Below are 12,337 nucleotides of genomic sequence, written 5' to 3'. Positions count from 1 at the left end.
ACTCACTGCTGCTGCTGCTGCTGCTTGCACGGAGGATGTAAACAGGTAGTGAATTAGCGGTTGTGACACAGACAAACATGTCGGGGAAGAACAATCTCAGATATTTTAAGCCCCCGAGAGCTCAGTTGGGAACAGAGTGTGAAGTACGTAATCGCAGTGGGTCTATTTTTTTTTTTCCAGTCGTATCTGTCCGAGTGTGTGAGAACGGTGAGGGATCAAGTTCTGAGAAAATGGTTGAATCAATCAGGGATTTTCCTTCCTCACCCCCCCCCCCCCCCCCCCCCCCCAACCTCCATCAGCTTCCTGAAATAACAAGGAATCGTCCTAACTGTCAAAACATGAGCGCTCAAACCAGATCGGACGAGAAACAGCCAGTCTAGGAACATGGTATCTGGATTCTTTATAGCATGCCTTTTGGGGACTTTCCAAAACACCATGTGATCTTTATGGAAATTAGACGGAGGCTAACTGCCAAATGCATTTACCTTAAAGTGACATTGGTCGGTATGCTCCCTCAGTTACACTCTCTCTCTCCCTCTCCCTCTGTCTCGCTCTCTCTCCCAGGTGATTATGCAAGATACAACTTGTGACTGCACAATGTGAAGGCGAGATTTGACAGAACGCTTCTGTTCCAGAGTTTCACAACTTGCCTTGACTCTGTTTTCACATCGGTTACAAACTTTCGACACCCAAAAATGTCCTTCATTCGTTTGACCTTGAAATGTAAAATACAAAAAGTAAAACCCGATATGTTCGAGGTGAAGTTGAATGTGTATTATTGGACAAATCTGTCAGTGTGCTACTAAGATGTTACAAACATACTAAGATGTGTGTTTGCTGTCTTGTAGTTGTTACTTTTAACGACATTAGGTGAGAAGCATTGCAACACAACAGGGCTTTTCAGTGGCCCTGTCATGTGACTCTGTGTTGTAGTGTTTACAAAATCTGTCAAACAATGTAATACACTACATGTGGCTTATTACAAGTATTTCATTACTGTGTTGTTGCTTAATACTTAACTCATCAATGAGAATTTGATAAAAAAAGTTTGTGTCTTAAAAATAAAATGTCAATTATCCAATAAATCTTAATCCCAGTATTTGCTTTGCCTTATTTCACGTTTCACACTCACTATACACACAGCGTTACACTAAGAGACTGCTTTCTTAGATTTGTTCATCCTTAAACTGCCAAGGAAGTTCTGTTTTCTTCTGTTTATGTTTGTTCCTTCGCAGAATTTCACAAAAACTACTCAACTGATTTCCATGAAATCTCCTCGAGTGGTGGTGCATGACGCAGACCAGAAAATCTGTTTTATTTTTGGTGCATTTCTAGGAGCAGGGAGTGGATCCAGGCATTTTCTGCACTTTTCTCTCTATTAGTTAGCAGGATTATGCATCATCATGGATCTTGACTTTTGGGGGACAGATATTTGATATTTAAGTTTTTGCAATTTGGTGCTGATTCACAAAACAAAGTTAATTAAAATCCAAATTCTGTGAATTTAAATGTGCTCTCATGAGGTGATGTGGTGGTTAAAGTGACTTCCAACAAGGAGGTGATGTTTTCCTGAGCATTTGGTCGGGTTATGCAAAAAAGACAGATTCCCATGAAATTTTCTGGATTTCTCAGAGAAGAACTCATGGATTTCGATGAACTTATATTTATGATAAGTTCTCATATGTGCAAGTTGGAGCAAATCCAAATAAAGAATGTGCGTGTAGTAAATCAAAATGTGATTTCATGAGAAGACCGCTGGGCCATGAGTTCTTTCCACGTATTCCATGCTTTCCTTCATTTATCCTCTTATTTAACTCATGTCTTTTTGCTTGGAACAACCGATCGAATCCTCTTCTGACTCAAAGCTCTCCGGGGCCAAATGGTTCTGAAATGCACCTCCATGAATAAAATGACTGGACTTCCACACTACAAATTACTGGTCGGAGTTAACTGCATTACTTTCCACCACCTGACACTGGGATCAGTTTGTTGTGTAATCCAATAAGCTCCAGTCCGTATTTCCCCTGAAGCCCATCTGGCTCGCTGGCAGGGTTTGTTTACTGGCTGGGGAAGGAGAAGCGGATCCTACAGGAGCTGGGAGAGACTGTACAATCTACCTCAGTCTGTCTGTGGGAGATGAAAAGGGACAAATAACGCTGAGGAACTTTTATCCCACTCGCTCCGGTGCAGCTGCTTGTTCTGTCGGGAGAGCGCGGACGCAACTTGGATCGCACGTGCATGTTTTTACAAAAACCTCCTGCAGTAAAACAGTAGAGAAACTACATCTCTTAAAAAAAACAACACGGAGACCACCGGAGTGCTGCGGAGCCACGACCCCGTCTGTCAGCGTCCCGGAGCCCCCCCACCTGAAATCTGTGCACCCGCTCGGGAAGCGAAGGAGCCGCTCGACGGATACAAGCACCAGAGGGGGAGATGTTCGCGACTCGCTGGAGGACTTTTTAAAAAATCCAAACACACGCTAACGCCACGCACGCTTTAAAAAAAAAAACTGAATTAAGTTAGCGCTCGGCTTCTTTTTTTATTTACATTAATTCACCTCCCCCCCCAGCGCGGGTGCAACTTCTCTCCATTTTTATACACGTGTGCATTGTTACGTGATTTTTTTAATTTAACACGGTTGGAAAAAAAAGCTGTGCAAACTTCTCTCTCTCTCTTTCTCGTGGCCTGGACGGGAGTGGTGGAGCCAGGCTAGGCGGCTAGCAGCTAGCTAGGTGGCTAGCTCCGCGGCTAGCACTGACGTTAGCCTGCGCGCGGCTTTGTTTATTTTGTTGCTCTTCTTTTCGCCCCCCCACTCGGACAAACTCAACCGGGACAACCTGACATTGAAACACATCAAACAGAGGAGCCGTGCGTTTGCATGTGGGTGTGTGCGTGCGTGCTGCTGCGTGTCCACGGTGCCCCCCCCACACTCCTCCCTCCTCCTCCACATGAGGTGGCTAGCTTTAGCAGCGGTAGCCGGAGCGCTAGCTTGCGTCTGACCCGAACACGTTGGAGTCGATCCTCCGCCCATCTTCCGGGATGTCTTTTATTTATTTTTGTTTACCTGTTGGCCCACGCCACCAAACAAAACCAGTCTCCTGAAGGTGTCTCTCCTCCATTTTGAGCTGTCCTCCTCTTCCAAAGGGGGCCACCGAGCTGTTTTGACCCGGGACAGGAGCTGAATGGTGTCTCATACCGAGTCAGTGATGTGTCCCCGGACTTTGTGTTTTGTTTTGACCGCTGTCTGCTTCGTGGTGAGCTGTCATCGAGCGACTGGAGAGAGTAAGTAACACTAATGATCGCACTTCTCTGGCAACATGGACCTTTCTCTCTCTCTCTCTCTCCCCCCCACACCCCCTCCCCCTACTGTGTACATCTGAAGAAACGATGCTGTCAGACACGAGACATTAGAGACACGTTGGATTTTAATATGTTGTATGATGATCTTTGTCCTGTATTTATCAAATGTCTGTGTGTCACTGGAGAGATGATCAACACGCACATCCACTGTTATTCACACGTTTCACTACATGTGTCACAATAATGGTGGCTTTAATCCAATGTTTTGATTTTAACTCTTTATGTTTTGATAGAGATCCACAGACTTTTATGACCCAAATAGTTGCAATCCTTTTATAATGCGAGTGTCTATACATATTTATAATTATTTAAAAAAAGATCAATAAATTCAATATGCTGATAAATGCTATAAAGATGGTTGAGGAGTGGAATCACTAAATGCTGCCATGTTGACATGCTGATTTTTTTGTTTTGTTACTTGATGGTAATTTGAGGCACATAAGCAGCAAGTTGTAGACAGTCTTTGCATTGGAGGGACAAAGGTTAACACTTATCTGGCTTTTTGGAGTCTGCAGCAGCAACTGTAAACAAAATGTTTTGTCCCATTTGTAAGCAGTCTTAGGATTTGGGATCATAATAATAATAATAAATTAATTGGACTGTGCTGTAGATTGTAGATTGGAAAGCCTCGACTTGTAGCTGTGCTCTGTGCAGGAATGGAACAATAAGCCCCCTTTAAAGCTCCTGACAATCCCCTTTATATTCACCAGCCAACCGACCCCGGGTGATAACAATGAATTAACACATTTGCAGTCAACCCGGAGACATTTTCACGTTTCTCAAACACTCGCAGCTTCACACCACTGGAATCTTTTTAGTTTTGAGCAAATATTGGTTATACTCGCTGGGGAAATGCAAACCTGGAGAACCACTTGCATGTTTAAACTATTGTACAGTAAGTGTTGGTGTTTTTAGAAGAAGAAAACAACAAGGGCCCTGTTGATAAACAAGACTCCTTTATTTCCCTGTATATCAGGAAATGTTATTGTTGTGATTTGGAGGTGTTACATGTCTATAAGCAACTTTTTACATATAAACCTGACATTCCAGTGTTTATAGCATTTTATATCCAAATGTTGCTTAAATTAGTTCTTCAGCAGTTTAAGCAAATAAGATTCAAACAATAATAATTCTCTAATAATTTACTTTATTCAGTCTGTAAAGTTTGGGGTTAGTAGTAGATAAAAAAAAAAGACAGATCCTCCCCGATATATCCTGCGGCCCCATCCAAAACACAAACGTTGAATTGATTTAGAATTATGAGGTTATTGTCACATTTTAAAAAGTGGAACCATGTCATTTTGGGCATTTTGGTTAAACAATTACATATAATGTATTATCAAAATAGTTGGTGATTCATGCCGATATACCCTTTTATTGTCACTCTAAATTGTAATCTGGTAATCTCAGTTAATACTTTGGAGTGTTATTGACATACATAAAACATATTTTTATTAATGTCGTTCAACCGAGATGATTTCCTTCAAATCTTTGTCTCTGTAGGAAGGTCAATGCCCAGATTCATTACGTTGATTTAGGTCAACACATAACAGGCTTATACAGGTGTTTTAATTACTTTCATTACTCTGTGAATACTAATGAATTGATCTGAAGTGTTAATCCCTTTTTTCTGTTTTTCTTGGAGGGAAGAAAAAAAGCTTTAGAGTAAGTTTGTGTTGTCCTACAATAATCCTGACATGAGCACATATACACAACAAACAGTTGTGTTAGTTCAGAGACGGATTGACAGGAGCTCCTCCTCCTATGTTCAGTATAAGCAGTTAGTATTTTTTTGTTTGTGTCCAACAGTGTGTAGCCCTCGGTCCCTTTTAAACGTCAGACTTCCACAGTACCTGGCGGAAGTTGGTTTTTAAGAGGCGCTCTGAAGGAAACAGAAAAGCACGACTCTCCCACCGATTATCAGATTTTAGTGAGGGTTGAAGGGAGCGACGCCATTAAACCAGTCGGAACGAGAACTTTTAAGACATAAATCATAAGTAAGTTGAGCAACTGCGCTGCGGCAGCCCCTCACCCCCCTCACTCCTCTCAGACGTGCGTTTGAACCACAGTAGGGACGAGTGGAACCTGGGCCTCACACTGGCTGATTTCATAAGCCCGACTGACCAGTGTCGAAGTCAGGAAACCTCCTGTGCTTCTCGTTGGTCGCTGTCCAGCTCAGCTTAGTGGAAAAATATTCACTTCATAATAGAGGCTTATGTCCAGTGGCAGTGTTAGTTACTATGTTAATTTATTCACTATTGAGTGGCAGTTTTGCAAGAGCTAAAAAATGTCCAAATAACATCATTCTGTTCCTATGTTTTCTTCTTTTGTTTATTAGTATTCATTACACACATCCGTTTTGTATGAGTTGTGGTTGTTAAACAGCACTTACTGACTCTTGAAGGTATCTCAGAAATCCAAACTATTTCAGGACTCTTTTAACCATCGAGCTTAAAAAACATTTAGTCGTCTTAGGATGAGATTTCTTACCCTAAGTGGGGGCTACTGTTTTTCCCAACAATTATTCCTCAGTAAATGACAAACAATGCGTAATTTGTGTAATCCTAAAAAAAATTGTTAAATACTATCGGATAATATGTCTGTGTTGCTGTTTGCACTGGTAAAGCTTTGGAACCATTTTTTATATTTTGTTCAAATAATATTTATCCAATCATCAGAACCTTTAAAAAAAACGGCCACTAAAATAAATGTATTTCGTATTGTTCTACTTATACTTTAATGCAGTCCCCTCTTCCTGTCTTTAATCACCTCTGTGATGTTGAGAAATGTCCCGCCCACCGCACTAACTCATTGATTACACGTCATGAGTTATAGCCTGTCAACGTCATGTGACAATAGAAAAACGTCTGTTGTTTCACATTAGTCATTACTGTTTATTTAGCTGTGCATCAAATAAATTTTTATGGAAATGTTGTAGTCATTTGGACGGCACATATGCGTGCAGGAAACTTGCATATAGGCAACACAAACAAACATGGAGTACCGTGACACAGGAAGGGTTCATTCTGAACTGCGGGTAGGACTCAGGCCAGCCAAAGACAAATCAGGGAGCGTGTACCTAAAAGAGGAACTACTTATCGTGCATGGATGTGGTTTGGGTATGAAAAATATGTAATGGACCAGAAACTGCTCCTTGCAAATTGGGCCACAAACTCAGCCGCACAACAGACTCAGACTGGAACACCACTGACCTCGTTCCCCCAACGCAAGGAGGTCAGAGAGAGTTAGCGGATGGGAGCTGCTCAAATATAGTCGAGTTCTCAAAACAATCCCCAAACTCTTTATATACAGCATGTGGTAAAAAGTCCCAAAGATGGAAAGGGTAAAGATAACAAGTTTATCTTCAAATATATTTATCTGTATTGATGCCAGTTTGTTTATATGCCCATTGCATTGTTATTGTCAAAAGTGATTTTTATTTCATTTCTTGTCCTGCACAATAAGAGCAGCCGTTATATGTTATTTACAAGTGCCCAGATAGAAATAAAATTTAAGTGTCAAACTAGAATAGCACTCAGGAGAGCATATACCTCCACCAATGCCCAACAGTCCCCTTATATACAAGCTGCACCAGAATTCACACACTCATAAATGTCAGTTCCCTTTATGTGCCTGATTTCTTTCCCCATCAAGATCCATTAATTAATTATATAAGTCTTGAAACGAAACAATCCGGGATCTGCACCATAATTTAACGGATTCTTCCCCGACCCATCCTGTGTCCTTCCACCAAGTTTCATGGAAATTTGTTTAGTTGATTTAGTTAAATCTGGCCTCCCTTCAAGCAGATAGGGGTGTAAACATAACCACCCTGGCAGATAATTTCATATTTTTTTTTTATTATCGTATAATGGTCCTAAAAAAGTTTCTTCTAGATGGATACAATTATTTGCAATGATTCTGGAAATATCATCAAGCTCAATTCCTGGGGGTTTTCCAACTTGTATTTATTTGTTTATACAAAGGCTAAGGTATGTGACTCGAATGTATTGTTACTGCTTAAGTGGCGAAAACTGTGGTCAACTTCCTGCTTGGTTCACCTCAGGTTGTGAACTGAGGCCTCAGGTGGTTTGGTTGTGAGACTGTGGCGTATTGTTGTGCCTTGATAAGGCGTCACCTAATCAGCAGTGTCAAACAGCAGGAAGCCAGTGGCTGTCTGCTGTCGAGCTCAACTTGGGGCCGGAGCAGGCCTCGTATGTGGGCAACGATTCAATCAGCTGCCACCCTGGGTTCACTCCTCCTGACAAAACGCCAACTGTAAGGTGATGAAGCTGTCACCTCTCAGCCACCCCTCCAAAAACACTACACACACACACACACACACACACACCCGTCAGTGCCGTCTCAAGTACCAAAGTCATGATTGGATTTGACATGAACACAATAGAATGATTTTGGCACTCGTCAGCCTCGACAATGACGCTCTGATCCGGGTTGACGGGTTCACGTTTGAAAAATTATATACAGCTTGGAAATGGAGCAATAAGGCACACCTGCACTCGCTCTCTCTGACCACGCAGGCGTCGGACAGGGAAGTCTTGTTGTGTCAGATCTTTACCCTTTACACCGTGCTCCTGTTAACAGGAAATGTGCTTGTTATTGTGCACTCACACGTTATAGGTAATGATTACCCCCAATTGTCCTTAAGTCGCACATGATCTTAAAGGTCTGTAATATATATTTATTCTGATGCAGCCTGTGTTTCTTTAACACCATGTTAATGTCACATGGGTTTTTCAAAGTAATCAATTTCCCAAATTTAAAAAGAAACGGATAAAAAGAAACAATAGGCTTCTAAATGTTTAATTTCCTATTCAATTGACTCTTTTGCTAACCAGCAGGAGGAATATTTCGTAAGCTCAGGCAGCTGGTGAGCAACTGACTCACCAAATTATCCTGGTCTAAAGCCATTTATCAATGTGATAGCCATCGAATTATCCCAAGAGGGAACTTTGTGGTTTTATAGGCCCCCTCTTTTACTCACTTTCACTCTATTTAAAGGCTGGACCCGGATTTACTTTGGCTTAACTTTATTCCCTGTTATGCTTTCCATGGCACCCCTACCAACCGTCTTCATCTGATAAGCCACTCTACCCATGCGCCTGCTTACAATATATTCATTTATATAGGAACTTAGTAGCAGCTGTAATATCCTATCCTGTGCATTTGGGAGAGATGACAAACTTCTCAATTAATTCCTAATTGCCGCCAAATCCGTTGAAAGTTATGCATTGACTTGAGATTAAACAGTTTGTTTGATTGTGTTGTTTCCTTATTCCTCTATTTCAGAGAAGAGCTTTATTAAAAGATGTCTGTGTTTGCAGTCTACCCTGAAGGGATGCTTCACCCAAAAATGAAGATTCACTCATTATCTACTCAGCACTGTGTCGATGGAGCGTGGGCGACGTGTCTGAGTCCACAAAATGCTTCTGGAATTTCAGGGGTAAACAGCGTTGCAGCCAAAACCAATATAATAATATTTTTTAAGTAAAAAAGGATTTGGCTGCAATGCTGTTTACCCATGAAACTCCAAAAAGTATTTTATGGACTCAAACAATTCACCCCACCCCTCCATCGGCATAGTGGTGAGTAGATCATTTTCCTTTTTGGGGTGAACTATCCCTTTTTAAAGCGGTGTAATGATTATGTTTTACAGCCCTTCTTAAAGTGGATTACATAATATGTTGTCAGTTTGGAGACAGTGAATGTATCTAGGTGACCTCAGCATTTTGTGGTTGTGTGGTTAGTTTTTAGTCTAGGTTGGAAAACAGCGGAACAGCACAAACCTTGAAAAGGGAAGTGTTGCAATCACAGAGTGTGTGTGTGTGTGTTCCTGTGTGCTCATTGAGGCTTCAGTTCTCTGCAAGGCCCGGCTATAATGTACACCATTAGTCTAACAACCTGTAGCCCCCCCCCCCCCGACATTCACCTCCTTCCTTCACAAGATCAGAATTGCCTTTTGATGCTTGCAGCTGCAGTGAGAACATTGTGGATTTGTACATTATACCCATGAGCACACAGTGGACAGATGGTGAAGTCTCCAGCGGACTCCCTGTAGTATAGATATGCACAGTACTCAACACCTCACAGCTACAGTTGAGTGCCTGTTGATTTAAATTTAGGACCGTCCCGTGACCCAGGCATGATTTTCATGAGCCGATGTACAGACATACTTAATAATGCTTAAACCAGGCCTAGAAGTTACAGGGTTATGCTGGTGTCATTTTATCATTTAACTGATGTGAATTTTTGGAGGCCAATGACAAGGTAGTAAAAAGTTGGCGATATTGATATATTAGCCTTCAATTCAACATTTACTGTTGTAATGCCTCCTGGTGCTGTTATTTTAATATTGTGGATAGAATAGCTTAAGTAATGGAGCTGGAAAAGCGCTTCAAAATCTATTGAACTTAACTTTTTAAATGTCACTCTAATATATGGTTTGTCTCATGCAAATCTCTTTCCAGAAATAATCTCTACTCATCCTGTTGGTGGAATAAATTAAACGATTGTTGTTGTCCTTTCAATTGATCAATAATCCATGAAAAAAAGACAAGAGAGCAGGTCTAACCTTTACATTTTGATTTGACCGTGTCTGCGGGTTTTCCATCTTGTTATTATTAACAGGCTTTTCTTTGCTCACAGTGTTGTTGAAATGGGAAACCATCACACTGCTCCGTTTTAATTAACCTTAAAAGTGAATCTGTCTCCGAGGTGCAGGCAGTGATGGAGATAGATGGAATCTAATAGCATCAGTCAATAGTGATCTGTCCCTCTAATGCCTCTAATTGACAATTCAGAGCACCATTGCAGTGTTTGGCTGTCTCGCTCAAAGTAGGTGATGTGTGGAGAGCTGGAGCCAGCCTAGTTTCCGTAGTAACCTTTGTGATGTCTCCCAGTTCTTCCAACAAGCTTTTAAATTCTGCGACGCACCTGGTTTGTTTTGCCTGAGTCGTGTAATGTCGTCATTGCTTCAGTGCCCTACTCTGAAAGAACCCAAAAATCATGTGTCCATTTGTGCATGTGGCTTTTAAAATTTTTTTTTTTAGTTCCACTTCTGCCAGAGTTTCGTTCCTCAACTAAGTATTCACACATGGTGAAGTCAGCCCGGCCAGTTCTTTCTCTGCTCTAAAATTCCTCACTTACACACCAGGGCTGCCATGTTCCAGTTTCCAATGTGAGCCACTATCGCCACGGCTGGAGTGTATTAGATTCTCTATTGGGAATGTGGTGCTAAAAATACTGGCCTGGCTGAAAGTGTACACTGATAGGAGCCTGGACTCGCTGCCCTGTGATGATTCCCCTTCTCCACAGGGTCACCCAGCACTCTGCTAGTTGACTTCACTGCCAGCACAGAATCACCATCCCCTCGTCTTTTGACACCGCACAGCTTTGTTCACGAAACGGTTCCGTTTGACTGCGTGTGGCTCCGATGCTCTTTTTAATGGGTTCCTTCATGGATATAGACTTTGCTGCAGGCTCCCGTCAGTTGTTGTCAGTTTGATAGGAAGAGTTTCATTTGGAGGTGGATGTGTTGAAAGAACAGATTTGTGACTTTCATGCATACAACTCAGCGAAAGGAGCTGCTGATCCAAGCCAAGCTGCTTTTAACAGGCGGCAATTTAAACCCGGGGCTCGTACATTTAGATGTTTCTCAAACTAGCCACACAGTCGTTGGCCAAACTCTCGATAATTGCTGTAAATTGAGCTTTCTGGTAAAGGTCATGGAGTGAAAAGCTGGTTTTTGGACACAGTGTGTCCAAGTGTGTGTGTGTGCCCGTGTGCCAGTTGTCTAGTACTGTTATGCAACAGAAAGTGTAAAATGAGCCGCTGCCATAAAGAGGTGCACGCTTAGCTGTTATACCACTTCCCCACATGGCTGACCAGTTGGCCTGATGCGCCCATCTCAATGGTGGGTCCGCTCGGTAAACCAATGCAGTCCTCTCACCAGGCAGCACACCTCCAGCTGAACCTATGACTTGTGAACTGTAACACTGTGGCTGGAACATCCCACAATGCACCTCAAGAGGAAAGCATCTTTATGACCATCATTATTTGTGTTATGTCACAAGCATATGCTCCACAAGTTGGCTGGTTTCCAGTGGAGAGAGCTGAGGAAATCCTCATTACTGTCGCTGTTCCTCATGCAGAACCTCCCCCTGAGTGTAATAGGGCTTGATTTATTTTGCAGAAGGCTTCAAGATCAGTGCACGTTTTATATTCACTTGCAGCTCTTTTGAGATTCATCTAGAGTGGAAACGACATGTTGATTGATTAATTCAATAAAGCAAACTAATGAGAGCAATTTCTTGCTTCTCGAATAGGGATGCACAATAGAACAATATCACTAATAAGCAAAGTATATTTTTCATCAAGAGCAATATAACAAAAGTTTAATATATTCAGTTCTATTCCTTTTGTATTGTGTAAGCAGGATGACGAGGAATAACACATAATTGATCCACCTCAGATTTGTAAAACTTTTAGCTGTTTATCAGGTGCTTGTCATTTTCTGCCCAAGAAGAAGATTTCAAAACCACAAACCTTAACTCAGGAGCAAGAGAGAGTCTTTGAACCTAAAAATCAAAAAAACAGCTTTGTGATAATTGTGAGGCTCTGTCATAACTATTTGACTTTCATAAGACTAAAAGATTAATGAAAACCAAAATGGACAGGTAAATTATCTCAAGTTGCAACACTCACATTCATCCATTATACTGTCATTGTGGTACAGTATAATTTGAGGTGATTTACATGGGACGTGTCTGCACAGCAGCAGAGTCATGGAATTTCTCATCAAACCAGATCATGTGTCTGGGTGAGGACTGACGCGGCCCCAAACTTACTACTGGTGCAATAAACGACCATTAGTGCTTGAATAACCCTCCCAGACAAATGCTTTTTTTGCATTAGCTAATGTTTTTTATGGTCTCGAGTTACAGAAGCAACTCCACAA

General features: G+C 41.7%; 1 protein-coding gene across 2 annotated transcripts in view; it reads left to right on the top strand.

The window, feature by feature from the left end:
* Positions 1-2,064: 2,064 nt before the first annotated feature.
* The window catches only part of insra (insulin receptor a), a 47,445-nt gene continuing 37,172 nt past the window's right edge, over positions 2,065-12,337 (top strand). For both annotated transcript variants that reach the window (XM_062403749.1, XM_062403748.1), the window contains exon 1: positions 2,065-3,282. In XM_062403749.1, the coding sequence (XP_062259733.1) occupies positions 3,183-3,282 (100 nt within the window). In that variant the 5' untranslated portion in view covers positions 2,065-3,182. The remainder of the gene's footprint in view (positions 3,283-12,337) is intronic.

Source organism: Platichthys flesus, chromosome 14 (assembly GCF_949316205.1).
Source record: "Platichthys flesus chromosome 14, fPlaFle2.1, whole genome shotgun sequence".
Classification (NCBI taxonomy): Eukaryota; Metazoa; Chordata; class Actinopteri; order Pleuronectiformes; family Pleuronectidae; genus Platichthys; species Platichthys flesus.
This window is presented reverse-complemented; position numbering and strand designations above follow the sequence as displayed.